The sequence below is a fragment of the Sturnira hondurensis genome, unplaced genomic scaffold (genome assembly GCF_014824575.4).
Source record: "Sturnira hondurensis isolate 20B ecotype Veracruz unplaced genomic scaffold, ASM1482457v3 Scaffold0001120, whole genome shotgun sequence".
Classification (NCBI taxonomy): Eukaryota; Metazoa; Chordata; class Mammalia; order Chiroptera; family Phyllostomidae; genus Sturnira; species Sturnira hondurensis.
Genome location: NW_028073751.1, coordinates 4,453,325 through 4,480,253, shown reverse-complemented (window position 1 = coordinate 4,480,253; position 26,929 = coordinate 4,453,325). Strand labels below are relative to the sequence as shown.

The window sequence follows — 26,929 nt, the reverse complement described above, 5'->3', positions numbered from 1 at the left end:
TGCAAGATGTGGAATTAAAAGTAAGACACCATCACCTTTTAAATTTATACGTATTTATGTTGTATTAATGTTAGTTTTGTTTGTTTGTCAATCCAATGAAGGGGGAAAGAGAGCACCAAGCAAGGAAAAGAAGTCAATGGGCTGACTCCGTACTTAGCAACTTCGGCATCAGAGTCTCACTGAGTTTTCATTGTGCACAATCTTCTCCAAAGCACCTTCCAATTTAGAGAAATATGGGACTCCCTGGGGTGGGACATCTCAAGCAGCCCGAGTAACTGTGCAAAGACTGGACTGTGGGTGCTGAAGTTGACAGTCACCATAAACATTTGCTAAAGACATCCTCAAAGCCGGCTTTCTGACCCCAAACCCTCAGCCTGCTTTGCCAGCCGACTTTTTTATTGGGCCAAAGTTTGGGGTGCAGATTATGGGGCTACTGTTACCAGAGGGCACCACCATGTCATAATTTCTCCACCCTACTCAGGGGCTTCAGCTCTAATTTACTGCTACGACTTATTTTCTTTACTTCAGTAGCTGCGGATAAGCTACTCTCAGGAGTGACACCTCTCTACATAGCAATTAGATGTCAGCTACGGTTCAAGTACAGTTTTAAGTGGCCTTAGAGTTTTTGGTAATACTCTTCTTCCTGCCTTGTTGGTCTCATTAGATGCCATTCTACCTACCAATGTGTATAACAGTCTATAATGAAACACAACGAGGAAAATTAAAATCCCAGGAATTAAGCTGCTCTGTAACAAAATCTTAACCACTTACTGCATTTCTACAACATGGGAACTGCTGCCACCTGCTGGTGACGCTTATGACAAAGTTACCACTTGGTTTGCTCTCCAAAATCCCTGCCAAAATTTTAAAGTTCACTTCCCAAACAGGCAGCCACGTGAATAGCTTTATGATGATAATATCTGATTAACTCTAATTCTCTTAACAAAACAGGGTAAGTATATTACTATCTAATGTTAACTAGAATCCTCTACAACCAACAAAAGGCCCTGCTGTTAGTACCACAGGTTTAACAGGGCTGCCACATGTCTTCTCCATTACTCTTCTCAACAGGAAGAGATGTATATTTTAAGTAAAAAACATTACTTCAAAATAAATGAGAAAAGATCCATTTCAATTTACAAAATCAGGCCATTAAGTTAGTTCAATCACAAGTTTAAAAAGTCACAAAACCCTGCTCTGACGTAAAAAGTTATTTAGCATCTTATTTTCATGTATCGGTTCTAGATCCAAACCTAGTCCACAAAACCCACAAGACCTGGCCTCTTCAGATCAGTGCTGGAGAGATGAACCGGCGGCCTGTGAACGGACCCCCTGCTCTCCCACTCTCTGCGAAAGGACCCACCGAGGTTCATGTCAATTGATGGCAAAGCTCAGCCCACCTGTAAAAATGGCCTTCATGAAATTAAGCTACGTACAAAACTCTTGGTTCATTTACTTTCTTGAGGTACCAACAACCCTCAACAAGCTCATGTATTTCTAGAGCATTCAGGGGGTTACCCCAATCTTTCATTTTACTTAGAGACAAAAGTACTCCATCGAATATTTCACCATCTTAAAATCAGCTCATAACTCATGCTTCAAAAATAAGATTTTACAAGCCCTTGGTGACAGAACACGTACCAGCAACTTTGCTCTGATTATAAGACAATTTTAAATTATTTTTATTTTTAAGATTAAACATCCTCATTGACAATCAGAAACAGTCATTGTGACTCTTTGGATCCACACACATAAAATGGTTAAAGTGATACCTCAATTTTCAATGACAAAGTAGGAAAAAAGAACCTTTTTACAGCTACAGCTGAATTCTGTCCTTTTTCAAAAAATCTGATTTTGCTACCAAACCATTCACCAAACCAAAAGGAAAGACAATTTTTCAAAAAGCCAACAAAACCCAGAAGTAGGGGTCTGGGCCAGCCAAAGTTACCCCAACAGTGCTGTTGCAAAAAGGGTGGGAAACCAAATTCCCGAAGCTCATTAAAGGAAACTTTTAAAAATAATTTTAAAAGTTAGGGCTGAACTACAGTGGTGTGGAGTTCACAAAGCTGATAATTCAAGAAAGCTCAGCTTGCTCAGCTTGGGAATATATTAGGCTTTCTCCTACTGCAGAAGAGGAAATAAAAATAGGAGCTGCTGGGGTCAATGGTGAAATTGTCCTTACCAACAGAAGGCTGGGTGAGGGGAAAGGGAGGGAAGGTAGAAAGAAAGGTAGCAAAGACAAGTCATTTTGGATCTAGGCTCTACTGCTGGAAAGGCCGAACAGGGCTCAAATTCTTCCGAGCCAGCGTCATTCAGTAACAGACTCTGCTCAAAACCAGTGGACTATATATTGGTAACAAGTATCAGGTGACCCACAGTGTTTGTGGTATTACAAATGTCTTTTAAATTATGAATGTCTATTCTGAAAAGCAGTAGGCCAAATTGACACTAGGCCATCCAGTCAGTTACGGAGTAAAAGGGCTCCCTCCAAAGGGAAGTTAGCAGAAATAGGGGCTGGGAGCAATGCAACGTGGAGTGAGTGAGATCAGGCTCTTGGTGCAATTTAATAAGGCTTCCTCACACCCCAACTGTAAGGGGTGGTACTGAGGGGACTCTCACACAACAGCTTAGAGGGATGCTTCTCAGAGAGATAAAAAGGTATGTAAGTTAAACTCTGGACCATTCTCCTTACCTAAAGCTTGGGGGGGGAGAATAAATATTAAAAATTTTAACTATTCAGAGCTTTGGGAACATAATAATATTTAATATTCTCTAGTTTTCATTTTCTGAACCTTTGGCTTATACTCCTCTCAATTATGTTACATTTTTCAATGTATGAACATGCCTTAGTCAGTAGTACCACATGAAAATATAAACTTCGTTCTTATCTTCTACATTGCAAGAGTAAATGCACAGTAACCCTAAATATCCTGCAAGGGTGCTTTGTATGCTAAACAAAAGATCAGGGCAAACCATTTCACTTCCACATCTTGAGCAGCAGGAGCTAACTAGTCTTCAATCTCATCTCCCAAAATTGACATCCACGGCATGGAACAACCTGGAAGTACATCATAAGGTACAATGTTATAAACTTGGAAGAAAGTATAAATAATTTCTTTCCGAGGACTTCTGCCAAGATGGAGGCGTAGGTGGAAACACTGTGCCTTCTCCCACAACCAAGTCTGAATACAACAAAGGTTTGGTAAACAAAGACGCAGCCAAAGAACAGAAAATTGAACTATATGGAAGTCTGACAACAACGAACCATTCAAACGAACCGGTAGGAGGGGCAGAGCCAGCAGCGGAGCAGGGTCGGGCAGGAAAGATCCCCCGACCCCAGGCGGGCAGGCAACCGGGGTAGCAGCGCGGACCCAGTGAGGGTGAGGGACAGACTGACCGCAGTCACACATTCACACGCAGATAAACCAGCAGAGCAGTGAGCAGTGAGATGGACCTCGCAGGCCCCAGGGGGCGACCCCAGTGAGTGCGCAAGACAGCGGGCTGACCACGGTCGCACATTCACACGCAGTGGGACGGACCACGCGGCCCGGGGGCAGGAGATGGCAGAGGCAACCACCATTGCTTTCCTTTGACCCCACCCCCACATACAGCGTCACAAACCAGCGACTGAGTTGCCCGGCCCTGGTGAATACCTAGGGCTCCACTCCTCATACGTAACAGACACAAACAGTCCAAAATATGGCTCAAGAAGAACTCAAAGCCCCAGAGCCAATAACTCTAAGCGACCAAGAAATAGCCAGCCTACCAGATGCACAGTTCAAAACACTGGTGACCAGGATGCTCACAGAACTGGCTGATTATAGTCACAAATTAGAGGAACATATGAAGGTTAAAATAATTGAAATGAAGGGAAATGCACAGGAAACCAATAGTGATGGAAAGGAAACTGGGACTCAAATCAAGGGAGTGGACCAGAAGGAAGAAAGAAACATCCAACCAAAAAAGAATGAAGAAACAAGAATTCAAAACAATGAGGAGAGGCTTAGGAACCTCCAGGACATCTTTAAACGTTCCAGCATCCGAATTATAAAGGTTCCAGAAGGGGAAAAGAAACAGCCACGAGTGGAAAACTTATTTGAACAAATAATAAAGGAGAACTTCCCCAGTCTGGCAAAGGAAATAGACTTCCAGGAAATCCAGGAAGCTCAGAGAGTCCCAAAGAAGTTGGACCCAAGAAGGAACACACCAAGGCACATCATCATTACATTAGCCAAGATGAAAATGAAGAAGAGAATCCTAGAAGCAGCAAGAGATAAAGGGACAGTCACCTACAAAGGAGTGTCCATCAGACTGTCAGTGGATTTCTCAAAAGAGACCTTACAGGCAAGAAGGGGCTGGAAAGAAATGTTCCAAGTCATGAAATCCAAAGACCTACAGCCAAGATTGCTTTATCCAGCAAAGCTTTAATTTAGAATGGAAGGACAGATAAAGTGTTTCTCAGATAAGATCAAATTCAAGGAGTTTATCATCACCAAGCCCTTGTTATATGAAATGTTAAAGGGACTTATCTAAGAAAAAGAAGATGAAAAATATGAACAGTGAAAGGACAGCAAACTCACAGTTATTAACAACCACACCTAAAACAAAAGCAAACCAAGAGGACAGCTAGATCAGGAGCGGAACCATAGAAATGAAGAACACATGGAGGGTTAGCAACAGGGGAATGGGAGGAGGAGAAGGGGGGAGAAGGTACAGAAAATAGCATAGACAGTAGGTAGAAAATAGATAGGGGGGAGGGCAAGAATAGTAGGGGAAATATAGAATCTAAAGAACTTGAGACACGTGGTTATAAACTAAAGGGGGAGAATGGTGGGAGAGGGGGTGTGCAGGGTAGAGGGGAATGAATGGGGGGAACAGAACAACTGTAATGGTATAATCAATAAAACATATATTAATAAATAAATAAATAAATAAATAAATAATTTCTTTCCTTCTCCCCAAAATACTTTCTATATTGATCCGATAACATCTTTTATCTTTTCTTCTCCTTTAATTTTCTACTGAGGACGACTAAAATATAGGTTCATTTGAATAAGCTGCCTTCCAGTTTGTAAGAACAGCCCTTTTCGGCTCCAGACAAACTCTCTAGGACCAAGGATAAACAGTAATGGAAGATGGGCATCACGAAACTGATACACAATGTATATAATACATAAAATGAGCCAAGATTGAGGAAGTCGGCCAATCCAGAACAAGCTAAACTATTTCAAAATACTGTAACTCTATTACATGCTAATCACTCTGTTCTATCTCCATGGCCATCGCACTCTCCATTTGTAGAATGTTTAAGTTGCCAAATTGTCTTCTTTCCCTTATGTTACCCAAAATTTATGCAACTTTCAACACTAGATTTCCAGTGGTTCATGGGCAGAGCTTGTTTCTTTAATTTGCCTTATAGTTTGATACCACCGATGACAACAGGTACTATGATACCTATTAACAAAGGTCATCTGATCAACTGACACTGAATTTGCAGCTTGTGGAGAACAGGATATTCACACTGTGCTAAGGAATCCCCACAGAGCACTTAGTAATAATAATGTAAAAGTCACCTTTACAATAAAGCACATGATAAAACTAAGCATCATACTAACAGTGTAACAGCCTGGTACCGTGGACCTGATGTGACACAGTATCAAGAACCCATCACTCCTCGTGAAGTATTCTTGTCAAAATGTTACTCTAAAGCTAGTCCACCTTCACGCTGGTTTATAGAACATGGCAAGGATGGAGACGCCATGGGGAAACAAAAATCCAGAAGGCAAGATGTTATATAGGACAGCTGGTCTGGACTCTTCAAAAAGTCAATGTTTTCTGTCCTGGCCAGGTGGCTCAGTTGGTTGGAACATCGTCCTGTAAGCCAAAAAGAGTTGTCTGATTCCCGTTCACGAGGGAAAATTACATAAGCAAAAATTACAACAACAAAACAACTAATCACCTGAAATCATCATAAAAAGTGAGCCGTATGGAAGTCCAACAACCGAGGCATTAAAGAAGTCACGTTCATCCAGACAGGTAGGAGAGGTGGAGATGCAGAGCCGTGGTACAGCTGGTCCCACACCCACATGTGGTAGATAAAGTGAGAGAAATACCTTGGGAAGAAGTGATCCCAGATCCACACCAGAACACCCAGCCCAGAGTTCCAGTGCCAAGAAGATAAGTCCCTATAACTTCTGACTGTAAAAACCACTAGGGGGTGGGGAGGCGGAAGAAACTGCAGGAGTTTTAGGTATCTCCTCTTAAGAGGCCCACAACAGACTTAGGACTTACGCAGACTCACTCCCTCTGAGCTTCAGCACAAGGGCAGTAGCTGGAAGGGTGGGACAGAAGGGTCTGGCATCAGGGCAAGGGCTGGGGGACAGCTTCCTCCCAGACAAAACTCCAGAGGCCAGGCAGCAGCCAATGTCTCCTTTCTGAGCCCTCCCCAACACAGAGCCACAGAGCCATGACACCGTATCTGAGACTCCATCAAGCTGGTTTGCTCAGATTGCCCCATCCAGCTTTCCGATGTGCTTGTCTACAATGGGCTATGGTACTAAGACAGAGAGTCATAGCAGCTCTAACTAATACGGAGAAACAAACACAGGGAGGCTGCCAAAATAAGGAGACAAAAAATATGACCCAAATGAAAGAACAGAACTCCAGAAAAAGAACTAAACAAAATGGAGATAAGCAATTTATTAGACACAGACTTCAGACCGCTGGTTATTAGAATGCTCAGGGAACTCACTGGGTACTTCAATGGCATAAAAAGACCCAGACAGAAATGAAAGTTACACTAAGTGAAATAAAGAAAAATTTACAGAGAACGAACACTGGAGTGGATGAAGCCAAGAATCAAATCAATGATTTGGAACATAAGGAAGAAAAAAAAAACATTTGATCAGAATAGAAAAAAAACGAATACAAACAAAAAGAAAGATCGGCCAAGGAACCTCTGGGACAACTTCAAATGTACCAACATTTTAATCATAAGGGCGCTGGAAGGAGAAGAGAAAGAACAAGAAATTGGAAATCTATTTGGAAAAATAATGAGAGAAAACTTTCATAATTTGGTGAAGGAAATAGACATAAAAGTCCAGGAAGCACAGAGAGTCCCAAACAAAATAGACACAAAGAGGACCGCACCAAGACACATCATAATTAAATGCCAAAGGTTGCCCTGGTTGGTGGTACGGCTTAGTGGGTTGAGCGCTGGCCTATGAACCAAAGGGGTATGTGTTCAATCCCTGGTCAGGGTGAATGCCTGAGTTGCAGGCTGGGTCCCCAGTTGGGGGTGTGCAAGGGGGCAACCAATAGATGTTTCTCTAGCACATCAATGTTTCTCTCCCTCTCTTTCTCCCTTCCTGTCCTCCTCTAAAAAAAAATAAATAAAATCATTTTTTAATGCCAAAGGTTAAAGATAAAGAGAGAATCTTAAAAGCAGCAAGAGAAAAGCAGAGAGTCATCTACAAAGGAGTTCCCATAAGACTGTCGGCTGATTTCTCAAAAGAAACCTTGCAAGCTAGAAGAGAGTGGCAAGAAGTATTCAAAGTGATGAGAGTCAAGTACCTACAACCTAAATTACTCTACCCAGCAAAGGTATCATTTAGAATGGAAGGGCAGGTAAAGTGCTTTCCAGACAAGGTAAAGCTAAATGAACTCATCACACCAAGCCAGCATTACATGAAATGTTAAAGGGACTTATTTAGGAAAAAGAAGATCAGAACTATAAACATTAAAATGGCAATAAATTCATAACTATCAACAACTGAATCTGAAAAACAAACTTAGCAAACAAGTAGAAGAGAAACAGAATCACAGACATGGAGATCATTAGGAGGGTTACAAGATGGGAGGGGGAAGGGAGAATAAGGGAAAAGGTGTAGGGAATAACAAGTACAAATTGGTAGGCACAGAGTAGGCATGGGGGTGTTAAGAACAGTATAGTAAATGGAGAAGCCAAAGAATGCACATGCATGACCCACAGACATAAACTAAGGGGAGGACTGCCGGAAGGAATGGGGGTACCAGGTGGAGGGGGCAAAGGGGAAAAACTGGGACAACTGTAATAGCATAATCAACAAAATACATATTTTTTTAAAGTTGAGGAGGATAAAAAAAGGAAAATTTGCAGATAGTGTATTTTCATCATAAAACTCATTTCTAGAAAATAATATAAAAATTCACATATGCTGGAAAATGTGTAAGAGAATTCTCTAATAAGCAAAGCACTAAGTCAGACACTGGTTCTGTGGTCTGTAAATCAAGCGCCAAAAACTGCTGCTGAGCCTAGAGAATTCTGTGTGTACATGTATGTGCACATACCGGTTAAAACATGGGGAAGCAGGATCCGTGAAATGTTTATAAGGGTTTGCTCTAGAGAGAGAGCCCATGCAAATCCAGCAGAAATACTGCATACAGCCAGTACATGTCATCTTGTTACATCCATCTAATTTCTGGTGGCAAAGACAGAAAGAGAAAAATATCAAGGCTGTAAAAGCAAAAGAAAAATGCACATGCCAAAAAGATTCCAAAAGATTCCATACAACATTTTCCTAGTCTCTTTTCTCATATAAGATACAGTATGAAAGATACGGTAACACACTGATAACTATTTAATGCTTAGTCTTTTGCATTATAAGTAAAACAAAGTATTTTGCAGGTGTTCCTACCACCAGATACTTAGTAAGTTCTCTTCTGATAAACTATAGATACAAACCAAACATGTACAGCGTGGGACAAAAGTAGGTCTATAGTTACAGGTACGGAAAACAGCGTATTCTTGTGTTACTTTTTATTATTATATCATTTTCTAAACAAACAGCTATAAACCTACTTTTGCCCCAGCCTGTATTTTATAAGCAGAACGTGTAGTTAGATTAGCACTTAAAATGCTTGGATTTAATGTGTGTGGTGTTGAACATGTCACATAAATCTAAGACATTTGTCACCCAGCTCCCGCTCTACCACAGGGCTGAGGCAGTCAGGAGCGGTCCACGGGAGGCCAGCGTCCTTACGGGAGCGACTGGGGAACGACCCCCAGGTTCAGTTCAGACACACAGTAAGTAGTTCTGCAGTTTTGCTGCGCACGGACAACTGCGGCCTAAAGACACAGGGCGGGGCAAAAGCAGGTTTACAGTTGCTCCTATGAAAAATAATACACTAATTGATACCTAATAATACAAGAGTAAACTGTTTCACTTACAACTGTAAACCTACTTTTGCCCCACTCTGTAGTACATGGAAAATTCCAGAAATAAACAATTCATAAGCTTTGAATTGTGCACCATTCTGAGCAGCGAGATGAAATGTTGTGCCATCCCAACCAGGATGTGAATCTTCCCTTCAGCCCCCCTGGGTTATCAGATTACCTGTCTCCATATGGCAGCACGTGTGTCCAAGGAGCCCTTGTAACAGCCTGATGCTACGTCACAGTGCCCATATTATTCACCTCATTTCATATCATCTTTCATCATCTCAAGAAGCACGAGTATGGTATAATAATATATTTTAATTGAAAGAGACCACATTCTCATAACTTGTATTACCGTGTATCATTATAATTATTCTATTTTATTACTTGTCGTTAACCTCTTACTGTGCCTAATCTATAAACTGAACTTCAACATGGGTGTGCGTGTACTGGAAAAAACACAGTATATACAGAGTTCAGCGCTATCCGCAGGCGCCTACTGGGCGTCTCCCACAGATAGGGGAGGACTACTGTAATGGATTAGAACAGAACGATAAATTACAAAGATATACTTTTATTAAAATTTTGTGAAGAAGCAATAGACTCGTGTATTTTAAATCAGATTAAAGTGAAAATCTCTCCATTTCCTAAGCATACACTTATTAAACAGGTATTTTAAATTCCACGATAAACAGTTCTGAGGGGAGTCTGCCTTGACTGGTTTTTAATCACATAAATGAGCTAAGAACTGACTATCGGACTATAGGTCTAGGACAGCCTCCTCATAACCCATTCGGTGTCGAGGGGGACATGATGTGAGAACAACCATCACAGCATGGAAGCACTTTGAAAGGGACGTCTGCATACTTTTGCGGTCAATAACATTAGGTGGTGAATTTGCACCTTTCAAGTAAAAAAGTTTAATAAATACCAAAATGTATTTTCTTAATAGTCACAAAATTGCAGGCTTCTTGAGACGACTGCAACAAGGCTGCGTACCTCTATGGGAGTGCCACAACGCGGGCAGCTCTTCGCGTTCTTTTCCAGCCACTCCTTACTCTCCATCTCCTCCAGTGCCTTCTGAATCCCCCTCTTCCCATACCTCTGCTCCAGGAACCGCTTAGTGGCCTCATCTGCTTGCAGGTACTCATTCTGTAAGTCTACTAATTTCTCTAGGAAGTGAAATGGAAAATTAACGTTTATACCACTTTGCACTGGTGATTACCCTCTCTTCCTCCCTCCCTTCCTGTCTCTCTAAAATAAATATATAAAGTCTGAAAAAAAAGGAAAAGAAAATAATCCACAGTGGAAATGCATATAACAATGGAGAACAAATGAAATGTCCAAGGAAATAATTATGTCTGAACGAACCATTTAATGACATAATATTCCGTTATTAAAAGCTTATAGTTAGGATAGCTATAGCTCAATTAAAATACTTATTATAGAATCCAGAAAGAAAGCATATTTAGGTTATAACTAAGTAAAAGTCAGACATGCACAAGTGACCAAGAACAAAAAGGAATCCTCCAACTAGAAAAGTTAGGCTTGTTAAAGGTGGTAAAATAATAGGTTACCTTTTTCCTTTGATATTGACTTACTAACATTGACATGCTTAGTAGCACAGTTAGATACAGGCTACACAAAAAAACTCAGAAGTTGAAACAGACACTCGTGTTCCACTAAGTCAGCATCCTTCACCACCTGACCATAACAAGGCATACCCAAAAAACAAAAGCACCTTTGGCTTAAGGGCAAAGGCTAAATGTTCAACTCAGTATTCAACTCAGTATTCAAAATCAGTGAATAAGATTTACCACCACAGCTAATGAAAAGTTCCTCCTGCCAACTTTTCCCCTTGACACTTACTCTTCAATCCGGTTTCTACTGCTTCACCACTTAAATAGGCAGACATTCCCAAAGGCTTTACTTACAGACAAAAGGCTTTTGTTCATAATCTTATTATCTTAATTTTTCAACACGACCAACCAAGGATCCCTCTCAGCAATGTTCTAGTTACTTTATTAAACTGCTTTCCTCATATTTACAGCGTAGTCTCCCTTTTCAATGCACTTGCCATCTTCTGGTGCAGAGTCCCATCTGCACCCCGCCTCCACCCGGGAACGCTTTCTCTGCAGTGAGCATTCCCATGGCTCCACCACCTCTGCTTAGTTACATGTAGCAAACGTGTAACTTTTATTCTGTCATTTTTATTCCTCGAATAATTCAAAACACTTTTTGTGTTCTTGGACATCTTAAAGAACAAATATTTACTGTGCCAATGTTCTCAACATAATAAAATTGCTGGTATTTCATGTATTTTATATAGTAACATCTAACACATATATAAAAGAGATAGAGAATACCCTGGCTGGTGCGGCTCAGTGAATTGACCTCCAGCCTACGAACTGCGGGTTCAGGTTCGATTCCCAGTCAGGGCGCATGCCTGGGGTGTGGGCCAGGTCCCCAGTGGGGGGGACAGGGGGGACAACCAAACACTGGTGTTTCTCTTCCTCTCTCTCTCCCTCCTTTCCCCTCTCTCTAAAAATGAATAAATAAAATCTTAAAAACAAAAAGAGAGAGAATGAGATGCCAGATTTTGCTGAAGCCCCAAAGCCTATCTTCAATTTCCTCCTCAAATGCTATGAAACACGGGAAATGTACTTTAGCCTCTCAATGCTAAAGTCACAGATATCTAAGCATTGGCTTATCCTATGTAGTCCTGAGTTCTCTGTCCCACCTGCCCAGAACCACTACAAGATTCTACTGTAGGCACTGAAAGTATCAACTCATTTTCCTCTTGGGGCACTTCCTTAAAGATAATGACACCCTAACAGTGCTAATTAGTAACTATAATAATAATGGCAATAATAGTTACCATTTTGCATTTTACATGTATGAAGCCCATTGTTCTGAAATTATTTATGGTAACAAACTAGTTTTTCTCCCCTACTTTGATTACATTTTGCAAAATACAATCAAATGAATTATTAGAAAAATGACAGTAAAAATTTCATTTTAAGATCTGACTGACATAAAGTTGCTCTGAGACATCCCTAACAGTTTCAAATCCTGACCCTCAATTTCCACATGCATGTTCTCCGAGACCAGTGTAACAACTATAACAACTTTGAGAAGCACTACAACAGAACATGTCTTCCTTACAACAGCCCTATGAAGCAGCTACCACCATCGTGCCTGTCAGTCCGAGAAAGACTAAGTCACCCAAGTCCAGTTAAATCCATCTCCAGGGCCTGGTTCCCCAGTCCTTATCAAGGTCAGGAGTGGCGGACAGGTTTCGCCTCCTGTGCCTGCTCCAGCAGAGGGTGGCTTTCTGGAGGGCTGTGTTGAGGAAGATTCTGAGGCCGCCCTGAGCTCGATGAGAAAGCACCTGATGCCTGATCAGACATACGTGCCACAGAAACAAGGGGGGAAGCTATGCATTTGTCAACTAGATTTACATTATTTCATGTTCATGGATAAAAATTACCTTGCCACTCCTTCCTTGGACTGTCCTCCCCTGATCTATGCATGGTTTGTTTCCTCACTTTCTTTAAGCCTTTACTAAAACCACTTTGCCAGCAAGGCCTGCCCGGTCTCCCAAAGTAAAAAATCCCAAGCCCCTTCCCCTTCAGCACATTTCGTATGCTGTCTCTGCTTTGTTTTCTCTCCTCCTCAGCACTTACTACCAGCTGATATTACTATCTATGTTGCTTGCCTGTCTCCTACATTAAACTGTAAGTTGTATGAGGGTATTTGGTCACTACTATATCCACAGACGCTAGGACAGTAACTAACACAAAAATACCTTTTGAATGAACACTTCCAAATGGGAAATTGAAGTGATAAGTTCTGGGGGTTCTGGTGGGGGGTAGGGGTAGAGAAACTGAGTTCACGCGGCCACAACTTACCTGCGGTGAGCTTACACGGAGAGACGCCATGGTAGGTCAATCTGCACAAAGTACAAAAGGCAAAATTGCAGCTGGAGCAGATGGCCATGGTGCAGCCAGGCTCCTGCATCACCGGCAACTGGCAGCATGGGCGGGGGCAGTACACCACGTCCGCCATCAGGTCCAGGGTGGACTGGAGAAGCAGCCGGTCATAACGGGCAAATAGCTCTGCTGCCACTAGCTCTTTGACCTGGAGGAAGATATTTTAAAACATGATATATAAACATAGGTTTGACAATTACCCAACCAGTTCTGATCCTGAGGCTATCCTTAGGCTGCCAGTGCAAATCAGACACACCTAAATTACACCCTCTACCTCATCAGGTCCAGCAAAGCGTGGCAAGTCTGGACCTTCACTAAGACGGTGGTTACATGGGTCTACGCACTTGTCACAGCTAAGCAAACTATACACATTCAAAAGGTGCACTGATGACTTATTAAATTTTTAAAAATCACACCAAGTAGGCTCTCCTGTGTTAAAATCTGCAAGTGACTTGGTTAACCGATCCCAGGGATGCCCCCTCGGATCCCAACCTCACAGACAGGCGAGTGACTGCTCGAGGTTGATGGCATCCTAGTAAACACACACACTCAGTCGCCAGAATTAGTTTATACTTTTCCAGCCTTCATCCCTGCCGAGGACTGCCCATTCTGAGGCCAGCAAAGGAGCATTTACGTGTGCGTAAATGGTAAAGTGAGACCACAGCACTCCTGGTGGGCACAGGAAACAACTTGTGGGCTGGCTCCAAGGCCTGGGCTGCCCTGGGCCCTACCAAGGAAGCCTCTGAGAAGATGTCTCCCTCCATGAAAGAAAATTAGGATGCAGCTGTCAGTAAAGAGTTACCTGACCAGGAGTGGCCACCGAAGTACACTTGGGTTCGGGGCAGTTGAGGCACTGAACTTGGCCATCTTTGATCTGAATCTCAAAGTAGTCCTTCAGACAGGCTTTGCAATACACGTGCCTGCAGTCTAAAAAGTACATGCATTCACTCCCCAGCTTCTCACAGAAACAGATACTGCACAGGAACAATTTACTATTAAAGCATTTTATCTGCTGAGCTTGATCAAAGTCCAAGATTTCCTGGATCAGACTTGACAATGATTCCACATCCTGCACAGCTCTCTCATCCACAGCTTCATCTTGGTCTACATCACAGCTGGCAGCTCCTCCAAAATCTAGTGCTGTGCTGGTAGAGGCTTGAGCCATCCTTCTCTGCACTTTTTTCTGAGAACCAATCTTCAGCTCAAAAGGAGAGACAATATTCAGGTAACCTAGGGTCTCTTCCTTAAGAAACTGCATCCAGGCAAACAGGACCACGCTGCCGCGATGTTCTTCCCACAGGTTGTCTAAGTGCTTGCAGAGAGCAGACAGCTAGGAGAAAACACATGAGGATGCTGGTGAGTTTGGAAAGACCACGATTCCTTCAACTCCTGATTTCCCTTGCAATCCTGAAGTTAGGCCCTCACACTTCCTAATGTAATTTTTCTTCCAACTGTGATAAACTGTGCTGCAAAACAGCACAAATATTCTCCTTAGAGCCCTTCTTACACTATTCAGCAGCATGAGCCATAGAAACAAAGTTAGAAGAAGCTAAAGGAAGGACCACGAAAGCAAAAGAGATGGGATGACTTCACAAGATATAGAACTTGGTTCACATATGTGCCGCTAAATGGAGGGCTTCTCTGTTCTCTGCTTGTCCTTCGTGTTGGTGCTGCTACACACCTCATGCGGGAGAAAGAGACCCAGTTCTAAAATGAACTATTTCTACTCCTGTGGAGTCCTAGCCCTGTAGGTGTCTGGCAATACTGGTTAGAAAGAAAATAGTTTAAAGGTTTAAAAATTAATACTAACTTTCAGTCCTATTAAAAGCCAACTCATGTGGAAAGAATCAGTAACAGGATCCAATCTCAGAGTCCTTATTATTCAGATTCACAAACTGGTTTTAACTGAGCAATCTGGGCTTATACCAGATCCTGGTTCATGGAAGCAGACAGACTAGTATTGAAACAGGACATGATTATAAGCTCTCAACACGGACTGGCTGACACAGGGAAAATTCACATTTTCCAAGCTAAGCCATGAAAGTTTAAACTGTTTCAAGTACTCCACCTTAAAAGTAGTCTGCTCAATTTGAATGACAAATATAAGAGAACTTTCCATTACCAATGCAGAATATTTGTAAGTAGAGCTCAGGAATTATAAGCAGTTTTTCTTTCTAGGTAAACAGCCAAAAATAAGCCTTCTAGATGCAAAACAATTTTGTAAATTTAAATAGCAAATGAACAAAGACCACATTTTCTATTCCTTGCTGCTCACTCAGCCCTACATAGGCAGGAACTGAAACACTTATCAACCAGCTCAAGATTGGACAACTAACACTTTTCCACATTCATATGAATATACTTTTTAGAAACCGGCTGAAGCTGTAAAATGGAATAAACACTAAAAGGGAAGCTCTGAGCTCTGTTTGAGCTACCAAGTCCAACGGAGAAGCCGTTCTCCATCCTCTTCTCTTCTCCAGCCCCTTCTCAAGAGGCATCCGGGATGCACATACATGTGAAAAAGCGGAAGACAGAAGGAGGAAAAGGGCAAGAAAAAGACTGTATATGGAGGAATAATGGGAAATACAAGGAAACTAAGCCTGCTTCCTTCTACATGCCAACCCTAGTTCAGCGAAGACAGGTCCACATACCAACTTCACTATCAGCAAGTAAAATTCTCACTGCCAAGGAGTCAGCACCCAGCAACGAACCCCGAGGAGCATAAGAGACCAGTTAAATGTCCATAACATGCATAAAAAAATTACTTGATGGAAGATCCTACTATAATTTTAGCCATGTAACATAAAATAACAAACAACCCTCATCTCTCCACACCCTCTAAAGCAGGGTGTCCAACTTTTTAGTGTCTCCAGACCACACTGAAGAAGAGTTTTCTTGGGCTACACATCAAATACACAAAAACTAATGAAAACTGATGAGCAAAAAAAAAAGGGTTTTAAAAGTAAACTTATGATTTTGTGTTGGGTCACATTCACAGCCATCCTGGGCTGCATGTGGCCTGTGGGTTGGACACCCCTGCTCTAAAGCCAGCATTAAGTAGATTCTGTTTGGCTGGAATCTGAAACTACGACGCCCCCCATAAATCTGTCCTGTGTGTGCATTTACATACACATGCAGGGATGTGAAGTATCAAGAGCTCTCTTGAGAAATCAGACTATAGCTATCTAAATAATTCAGTCAACTACCAACTATCGAAATGTCAAATAGCCTTAATGTTGGGAGAGGGGACAATAAATCCACTGCCTAGGGTACACTGTCTCTGGCACAGCTATTAAAATGTAAGGTACTAATCCTTTTATTCTATGTGTACTATCTTTACAGTTTAGTTTTGGCTTTGAACCTTAATTTTATCAAAACACTCTCATCTAAAAGATTAGGCTGTAGGGGCAGGGAGAAGCGGGACTGAAAACATGATCACAAAGGAAAACTGAAAAGCTGTTCCTTAAGGTCAGTAACTCTGACAGCTTTTGTCTTAATACACAGCAACCCAGCAACCTTCATCATGACTCCTAGAGAAGTAGCTGCTGTTGGCCCGCTACCTACCCCAGAACGCTTTATATCAGCCACAGTATGTCTCCATCAAGGCGGTTCATAGGCTTCATGAAATAGCTACAGGAATTGTATACATTCCTATTCGTGCGTAATTACACCTATGTGAGAGATCAGTCAACAACTATTTGTTCTTATTATAAGACCTTTAAAAATAGAAGCACTTATTATGTTTACTTAGGATATTTATCTATTTTAACTACATAGGCTCAACTTTAGTCCTCCTAATTACAATAAATCTTTGTCTTAAGGAATGGATAAGAAACTAAGAAAAAAAAGGAAAAATTCCAACATCTAAGGAAAACAAGGAGGACCTTACAGTTTCATCACAACACAGATTAAATGGGAAAATAACAAGAAAAGAAACAATATATTTGATTAGAAATTACTCATGTAATTCATAATAATTAATCATTTGAATTACTGCCATTCCTTTCTAAAATACCAAACGTTTTCAGTTCATTAACATTAGGATTCATGAAGCCAAGGGGAAAAAATTACAAAATCAAAAATCATAAATCAAAGCCATTTGTTCTTCATGCACTGAAGTCAAGATCAAGGTAGTCTTCAGTTAGAGATGATTTTTAAGTTTCTAAAAATGGAGAGGAGAAATTAAGTTTTGGGTCTAACCTGAGTTGGTGACAGCCATTTGCCACTAAGTGTGAATGAAGGTGGGGAGGAGGATGGATAATCTGGTGGCAGTTCAAAGTTCAGCACAAGTGGAGGCAGAAAGCAAATGGTGTATTCAAAGCCACCATTCTGGAGACACTCATTTGAATTGCCTGAACCAAAAACAAAGATTAGAAAGGATCAGTTGGTCGATATTGAGTGTCCATTACTGTCGAGCAGTGCTCAAGAAGACGAGATGCTTCTGCTGAGGGGGTAAAAACCCTCCCCAAAGCACTATTTCCTAATTTTAACTTCATAGCCACCATCTTTTAAAAAAATCTTGTAAGCCCTTAAAAAATCTATTATGCACCATGAAAGTTACAATGGAGATACACAACTCATTCTTGTATACACTTTTGCGTACAATTCCTAACACTAGTGAGCAAGTCATACACAATGTTTTCCTTTGTTGTTGTTTTACGGCAGATGATTAAAGACACGATGTAAAGGATGTTCATTTCTATCAAAGAGCTATGACCTACCTAGACCACCATGTGTCAACTACCCGGGAATCACAGCTGGGACACTCTGTGCCAAGACAGTGATCTCGGCTTGAGGGCAAGATACCAGACACAACACTCAATGTTTCAAGTTCACCACACATTCTTTTCAATGCCGTTATAGTAGAAACATTTGGGAAAGTGTGCATCAAAGTCTTCTGTAAATGTTTTTTATCCAATACAGTTTTTTTTTTCCTCTGAAGCAAAGGGTCACAGAAAAACAGCAAATGTCTCACATTCATGATAGTTTAAATGATTCTGGAAACCAAATAGTATTAATAGCCACCATGGTACTTTAAAGGTTTTCACATACATTGTTTAATTTCCCTTTTCATTACCCCTGTTTAATAGCCAATGACTCGTGGCTGATAAACTGCTAGTTAGAAGATTAGGATGCATGGGATATGCAGGATTATACTCCAATTCAATGGTCAAAAGGTGGAATCAAACTGAAAACTGTTCACTTCCCAGTCTAATGTTCACTTAAAACAGAAACATGCATTAAATGCCTATGAAAATTAGGTGATAAATAATTTAGGTTTCAGACTGAGACACAACAGAGGACAGACTGACAGCTGTCAGAGCAGAGAGAGGGAGAAGCTGGGTGAAAAGGTATAGGGATTAAGCAGCACAAACTGGCAGCAGTCACGGAACAGCCGCAGAGACGGAGATCACAGCACAGGGAGCAGAGTCCGTAACATCGACATAACTATGTACCGGGCCACGTGGGCACGTGGAGCATCAGGGGGACCGCCCTGCAAAGTACATGACTGTCTGACCACTGTGCTGCACATCGGAAACTAACACAGAATAATACTGAATGTAAACTGTATTTAAGAAATTAAAAAATAATAATTTAGGTTTCACTAAGAAATTGAGAATAACCTTTATTTAGAAAAATCAGTTTAAGAGAAGATCGTTAACTAACCGTTCACGAATATCTTGAAATTTGGTGGCAAGTCCAAATAGATCCTTGTTTCTCCACCTTGAACAGACTCTGCTTTTCTAAATTCGTCTCCATCATAAATACTTGCCAGGGCCAGCAATTCATCCTCCTGAGCTTCTCGGTCTTCTGACGACATTTAATTTTCTGAGGAGCTGAAGACAATCATCCAAATCAGTTAAGAATAGAAAAAACTCAGGATTTGGAAAAGTCTAGTGGCACCAAAAAAAAAAAAAGGTCCTCACCAACAATTGCAAAGATTAATCAATATTCTCACTTCTCTGCTGAACTAAAAAACAATAGGCATGTCAAATATTCTAGTAGCTTTGCAATAGTAACAGCCTTTTTTTCAAAGAATGTAGTGCTTTTAATTGCTGACTTTATCAGTTAGGTATACACGATTTAGGGGGAAAAGCATAATTTAAAAAATATTTTTAGAAAGGACAAATCACAAATTACTTTGACTTGTCCACTACACCTAGCAACATGTCTTGCCCACAAAAGGAGTCAAATATATTCCACATACTTTTAAAAAATAAGTAAATGTTTAAAATCCACAGGAATCTCTAGCGCAGGTTTTCTCAACCTCAGCACTACTGACATTTTGGAACAATTCTTTGCCATGGGAAGCTGGGCTGTGCACTATAGGATGTGTAACAGCACTCCTGGCTCCGATCCACTAGAGGCCAGTAGCATCTCTTTCCATNACATGTCTTGCCCACAAAAGGAGTCAAATATATTCCACATACTTTTAAAAAATAAGTAAATGTTTAAAATCCACAGGAATCTCTAGCGCAGGTTTTCTCAACCTCAGCACTACTGACATTTTGGAACAATTCTTTGCCATGGGAAGCTGGGCTGTGCACTATAGGATGTGTAACAGCACTCCTGGCTCCGATCCACTAGAGGCCAGTAGCATCTCCATTAAGATGCTTTCCATTAAGATGCTTTTCCATATCTTTCCATTAAGAGTTGTGACAATTAAAAATACCTCAACATAGCCTAATGTCCCCAAGGGGAAAAATTACTCCCAGTTTAGAACACCTTGTTCTAAAGAACGTTACAGGCACAGACACTATGTAAGAGAGTTAGATAACTGAGGAAGCAGCAAAGTAACATTAAATTTTGGAAATAATACCAGATTTTGTCGAATCAGCTTTAATACTTACCATTATTTTAGGTAACACAAATATGCTACAATTAGCAACTTAGAGGTGCACCATAATTTCACAAAATTTAAATGTGAAAAAAATATGTAATGAGACTCTACGAAAATTATTTAATAAAACAACAAAAAATAACATTCTGTCAATTAAAATATTGGGACTATAACTACATTTATAAATATGCTCCCTCTTGACCAAAACCAAAAAATTGGAATGCACAAAACTAAAGTTAGACCATGGTTTTTCACATGACAAAAGGTGACACTATAAAATTTAGACAAATTCATTTAAAATAATTCCACTTTCAAAAAGTAATTTTGTTCCAGCAGATAATGGTTCTGCTCAAGCTGCACCCCTCAGGCAGAGCAACACGTTCCATCTGAAGTCAATCAGTACCTGTTGACAACAACCAGAAGAAAAGAATATTGACACTGCAGTCTATTTCAGTTCAGAGCCTGGAATTCACGCAAATTTCCCATTCGTTCTCCAGATGGTGGAGATGAGACTGCTGAAGCTGGAGAAGAGGCCAAGATGTGGAACTCATACTAGATACACTACAGAAATCCTGCCATCTGAAAAAAACAAACAAACAAAATACCCCACAAAAGATGGTTAAGACCCTCTCCAAATTTAAATTCTGAATTTCCATTACTGCCACTTAACATCCTAACATTCAATCGACCCTAATCTGAAGCTGCATAATTACTCTCCTAGAACAGCCTAGCCAAGCCATGGCTGAAGGGGTATTTGCTCATGTACCCAGCAAAGACAGCAGTCTTATCTGCCATTTTCAGCCCTGGGAGGAGCTCAGGACCATCAAGGTCATGAGAGGACAGCATATCACACCCCTTGACAAACATCTTCTAGGTTGTTTCTCCTTTCCTCTTCTGCTGCTTCTATTTCTTCATTTCCTATCCCCCTCCAGTTTTTCCTCTCACCTATTTAGAAATTAATCCTGCCAGGGGCACTCCATGTTAGGTTAATTTAAGCATGATAGCAGGGTGTTTAAAAACAAAAGCACTCACATGCCCTGGCCAGTGGAGCCTAGTGGTTGGAGCACTGTCCTGTAACCGCAAGGTTGCAGGTGTGATTCCCAGTCAGGGCACATGCCTAGGTTACAGGTTCATCCCTGGTACAGGCATGGGCATGGACACATGTAACCCCCCAGACTTGGGATGGGTATGATCCCTGATACGGATTCCTAATCTGGATGCTTATGAAGGCAGCCAATCAATGTGAGAGCATGGATGTTTCTCTCTCCCTTCCTCTCTCTAAAAAAGCAAATGAAAAGTGTCCTTGGGCGAGGATTTAAAAAAAGCACTTACACACGTGTATACACAGGCAAACTTTTCTTTTTGTTTTAAGAATCTTTATTTTCCATCAACCTTATTTCCATTCTGTTTAAGAGTTTGTGGAAAATCAGCTTAAGACCAGTCAGTAGTTGTTCCCACCCACTCCATGGCCTGCGCAGTGAGGGCTACAGACCACTCTTCAGTGGCAGGCTGAGCTCCGGTCTTCCGTGGCAAACTGCTGAACAGACACAGAGGGCACCTGAGCCTTCAGACCAGTCAGCAACCTCAGGCTGAGGGGCAGTGAACTCGGGAGCTGGGCAGTCCATTCACCCTGAAATTCCTGTGGTCACAGCCTTTTCAGTAGTGGCCTGCTCTTCCTTTTCAATCTCTTCAGATCTCTGTAGAAGTAGAGATTGGCATGACTTCCCATGGGTGTTCATGGGATGGTGCCGTGCGTGCACAGAACTTCCTGGGCCAGCATTCACATCAGACCCACTGAGTGAGCCCCCTTGTTGTTGCCAGAAATGGCAATGTCCAAAAGGCCCAGAGGAGTCTGACACCGAGCAATGATAGGTAGGTTAACACAAGACACCTCTGTGAAAGGCTGGTGGTCAGTCCTGGGATCAGTAACCACCAGAAGTCTCGAAACACAGAAGGCTGCCTGGATGTGGCTAGCGAAGGTTCCAGGAGTGAAGCGGCTGGCAACAGGAATGACTCCAGTGGCAGCAGCAAACTTCCACACAGCTCACTGGCCAGTGTTCCTGGACGATATGACACTGACATCAGCGGATTTTCAATGGCAGTGATGACACAAGCTGCCTGTAGAAGCTTCTCCCAGGTTCTCTTCAGATTTATGATGTAGGTGCGCCATCACACTCCCTTTTATAGCTGTCCTGCTCCATGTGGAAGTCAAGGCTAGTGCTGCCGAAGCAGGTTCCTGCTGCAAGGAATTTGAGGACACCCTCCTCCTTCATTTGCAGGACATCAAGGGCTCCTGACCTTGTGAAAGTTTCCCTTTAAGTTATGTGGGAACTGAGAACAATGCCATGTGGGTCCCTTACAGGGTAACAGAGAGGGGCTAAGTTCTGTTCTAGATGCTTTAGAGCCAGGCTTCTGAAGGGGGGATGAGGGGGATGGGGAAGGGTGGCCCATACATGAGTTATGGAGAATCCTATGAACACATCAAAATTATATGCAAAAATGATATACAACCAGAGTCTCAGATATGTGACTTTCGGATAAGTTAAAAATGAAATTCAAAATCAACTTCCACTTACTGAACACCTACCATGTACTATATTAGATCCTTTCAAATTACCTTAATTTCAAACAGTTTTACAGGATGTGTAGTACCTGTGATAATATATTAAGCTTCAATAACAAATAAAAATTAAGCTTTGTTTCTTTCTGTTTAAACATTTATAAATGGGGTGAGAGATGAATTTATAGTTTCTGGTTTGAGGTTACTTTTCTCCATTCATTAGAATCACCCGAGCAAATAAATCAGGTATCAGTAGCTCTCCAAGCTCTCCAGGCAGTTCCTATGTGCAGCCAGGATGCAGATCTACTCCAAGCAGTGTTTCCCACCAACAGATCCTCATGACCTACCCGACCAGGCCCCAGCTTCTGAAGCTGCCAAGGGCATTCCCAGTCCTTTATTTCAAGTCGCTGACCTACCTTTCCCTCTGAGTCTATCCACTCAGCCTTCCAGACCCAACTTCAAACCCCTATTACATGTAGAAATTTTTAATTAGATATCATGGCTGTGTTTAAAAATCCAGCAAGTTTTTTTACTGTAACTTCCCTGTGGCAATGGTCATACCTCACCTTGCATTGCAGTAGTTTGTACTTACTTCCTCTCCAATCAGACTGCATAAATTCCTTAAGGGCAAGAATCAAGTCTTTTGCATCTGTGTACTGCTCTCAGCATCTGGCAGTGAGTTGCATTAGACATTCAAAAATCAGTAGTGAATGGCGTGAGATGCAGTGAGCTGAAATGGGGGGCAGAACCCTAAGGTGCAGTAGCTGCTCTCCCACATCCCACTAGAAGCAGGAGGCCGAGTTGGTCGGCACAGTAACAGCAAGAACAGCAACACTTGGTGAGCTCTTATCGTGTGTAGGCCCTTTAAACGCGTTAACTGTTAGATTCCCACGACCCATGAAGCAAGTCCAATCACTATATCCACTACACAGATGAGAAAACTGACATTTTAAGTCCTTTTCTGTCCAAGGTCACACAGCTAACATATAACTCAACCTGGATTCAGACGGCCCTGTTTTTTCACCTGTAAGCAGGAACCAGAATAAACCCCGGCGACACCTGACAGATCGTTCCACTTTGGCAAACCAGAAACCGCTACACTGCTGAGGCGAGCCCCTTCTCTGCGGGTTTCACTGCGGCCTGGGAAAATCCTTCTCATTCTCCCCTACCAAACCGTGGGAACTCTAGATCCGGAGCCAGCTCTGGCTCCGGAATCAGCACGCCGCTGCCGGAGAGTCTCCACCGCTCACCAGCCAGCATGGAGAGTCCTAGTTAGCGAGACTCACCTACAACCGGGCAGCAGGCCCAAGCCCCGCTGCCTGCCCCAGCGCTTGGACACAGAGGGCGCTGTGCGGCCGTGTGGGGTCCCGAAGAAGCAGGACGTGGACCCTTCCTTTTCTGAGCTCCCGGGAGGGTCTTAGCCGGGCCGGGCTGAGGGGACGCCCCGTCCGGTGGTCGGGGGGCGCTGAAGCCCACAAAGTAGTCCGGCCCGGCAGCCCTTCTCTGTCTCGCACGCACGGAGCGCGGTCCCCACCGTACCTTCCCGGCCGCCACACCAAGCCCGGCCCGAAAGTTCCACCCTCCACCCTAACCTCGAGGCCCCTCACCGTCTAATGCCGGACCAGTCTGGAGACGCCCAGCTCAACCTGCGCTCCGCCTCTTCCGTCTTAGGAGCTGTCAGCTGAGCCAGATGGATCCGGCTCCTGCAGCCGGGGCGGGAGTACGGCTCTGCGCAGCCGCTGTGTCCGCCCCAGCTCCTCGGCCGCCCCCCGCAGGCCGAAGGCGGCGCTGCAAGCGGGGCTAGCGTCACTCCCACACCCCTTGAGAAAGTACTGTGCAAGTGAAGGAGTCTGTACAAATGCAAATCTGGGGCCCTGTCTCCAGCGGGCTCCTTTCAGTAGTTTTGGGATAGAGCTCAGGAATTAGAGTTTTTATCAGTCCCAGAGATGATCGCGAGGGAGCAGCAGATAACCCCGTTAACAATCCCAGACCTGCTCCTCTACGTAGACTTAAACAAGCCGCCTCTTCCTCCGCTCATCCCCACTATCTCCTTAAAAATGCTATCCATCTTTCTGGCACCTCCACGGTGAAAGTGTTCACTCATTGTTCATTTTACAACAATAATAACTACCGCACTTACTGAGCAATTAGGATGCTTCAAGCACCGTGCAAGTGCTTTATATACATTGTTTATCTTCACTATGACCTTTTGATTTAGGTACTATTTGTTATTCTCACTTTATAAATGAGGAAACTGAATCTTAGAGCGGTTTAAAAACTTACCAAAGGGCACATGATTATTAAGAGGCTGCATGGGAATTAAAATTACATGTCCCCTACCTCATGTCATATATAAAAATTAACTCAAAATGTATCAAAGACCTATGTGGATAGCTAAAACTAACTATAAAACTCCTAGAAAAAAATGTAGGAGTAAATCTTCATGAACTTGGATTAGGCAATAGTTTCTTAGCTATGACACCAAAACATAAGCAACAAGAGAAAAAATAGGTAAATTGGATCCATCAAAATTAAAACTTAAATGCTTTTAAAAAACACTATTGCCCTGACCAATGTGGCTCAGTTGGTTGAGCGTCATCCCTGCAAAGTGAAAGGTCATCCATTTGATTCCCTCTCAGGGCACACCCCTAGGCTGCGTTCAGTACCCTGCTGAGAAGCGTAGGAGAGGCAATGGATTGGAGTTTCTTTCTCACATTGAAGTTTCTCTATCTCTCTTTCTCCCTCCCATTCCCTCTTCTCTAAACAAACAAACAAACAAACAAATACACTCACACTCAAGGTGAAAAGACCATCCACAAAGTAGAAGAAAACATTTGTAAATTATGTATCTGATAAAAGTCCAAAATCCAGAATATATAAAGAACTACAACTCAAGAATAAAAAAGCAAATAACTCAAATTTAAAATTGTCAAAAGTATCTAAACAGAAACTTCTCCAAAGAAGACATACAAATGGTCAATAAGCACATGAAAAGATGTTCAACATCATTAGTCACTAGGAAATGCAAATCAAAACCACAATGAGAAACTGCTTCATGTTCACTAGGATGGTTATAACACAAAGACAGGTAATAACAAGTGCTGATGAGTATGTGGGGCAATTGGAACACTCATACACTGCTGGTGGGAATGCAGAAATGGCATAGCTACTTTGGAAAAGAGTTCCTCTAAAAGTTAAATGTGGCCCTGGCTGGTGTAGCTCAATGGATTGAGTGCGGACCTGCGAACCACACGATCGTGGTTCAATTCCCAGTCAGGGCACATGCCTGGGTTGCAGGCCAGTTCCCAGCAGGGGACTCACGAGAGGCAACCATACATTGATGTTTCTCTCCTTCTCTCCTTCTCTCCTTCCTTTCCTATCTAAAGATAAATAAATAAAATCTTAAAAAAAAGCTAAATGTAGACCTACTCTTAGGTATGTACCCAAGAGAATTTAAAACACATGTTCCCACAGATACCTGTATACAAATGCATAATTACATTTGCATGTATTTACACTTGTATATATTTATTTGTATATAGTATACACAAATGTACACCAAAGCAGCATTGTTCACACAGCCAAAAGATAAAAACACTCAAATATTCATCAGTGGAGAGAAGTGGATAAACAAAACGTGGTATATCTGTACAATGGAATGTTATTCAGCTATATAAAAAAGAAAGAACTGATACATAGTACAGCTTAGATGAAACTTGAAAACATTATGCTAAGTGAAAGAAGTCAGACACAAAAGATTATGTACGGTAAGATTCCATTTACATGAAAATTTCAGACAAGTAGTTCCAGATGGAATGTCGATTAGTAATTGCCAGGGTTGTCCATGTCTAAGAGTCCTTCTTCCCCTTTGTGCAGTCCCTCCACCCTCTACCTTCCCCTCCAACCCCAGAGCTACCATCCTGCTCTCCACCTATGAGTCTGTCCCATGTTCCTTGTTAGTTCAGTTCATTCATTTGATTCCAAATATGAGTGAAGTGGTATGGTATTTGTCTTTCTCTGACAGGCTTATTTTACTTAGCGTAATGTTCTCCAGGTCAGTCCATACTGTCACAAAGGGTAAAGTTTGGCCAAGGAGAATCCCATTGTGTAAATGTCCCATAGTTGTTTCATCCACTCATCTTCTGATGGACACTTGGGCTGCTTCCATATCTTGGTGACTGTAAATAAGGGATAACTTTTGAAATGCAAATAATCACTCCTAATTTTCTGCCCTATAAGTTTTACTATCATGGAGCAGAGAGCTAACTATATCTGTAATAAATGTCAAAAGCAGAAACACACTATTTAAAAATGCAAAGGAGGGAAGGAGAACCTCTGAA

At 42.0% G+C, this 26,929-nt stretch overlaps 1 protein-coding gene and 1 pseudogene across 7 annotated transcripts; both read right to left on the bottom strand.

The window, feature by feature from the left end:
- Window positions 1-1,653: 1,653 nt before the first annotated feature.
- Window positions 1,654-24,313, bottom strand: RNF14 (ring finger protein 14). Of its 7 annotated transcripts, none has more exons than XM_037062827.1 (9): window positions 24,212-24,313; window positions 20,433-20,608; window positions 18,856-19,025; window positions 17,389-17,540; window positions 13,991-14,518; window positions 13,108-13,336; window positions 10,196-10,368; window positions 8,329-8,459; window positions 1,654-3,058 (listed from the first exon to the last, which is right to left on the bottom strand). In XM_037062827.1, exons 3-9 carry the CDS (start codon window positions 19,007-19,009, stop codon window positions 3,022-3,024), a joined length of 1,404 nt encoding a protein of 467 aa, XP_036918722.1. In that variant the 5' UTR covers window positions 19,010-19,025; window positions 20,433-20,608; window positions 24,212-24,313; the 3' UTR covers window positions 1,654-3,021. The 7 variants fall into 7 exon arrangements, with proteins under 7 accessions (XP_036918722.1, XP_036918731.1, XP_036918714.1 ...); XM_037062836.1 differs by having other exon boundaries at window positions 24,197-24,285; XM_037062819.1 differs by lacking the exon at window positions 24,212-24,313 and adding an exon at window positions 23,876-24,204.
- LOC118997329 (40S ribosomal protein SA-like) lies at window positions 21,399-22,344 on the bottom strand (annotated as a pseudogene).
- Window positions 24,314-26,929: the final 2,616 nt, after the last annotated feature.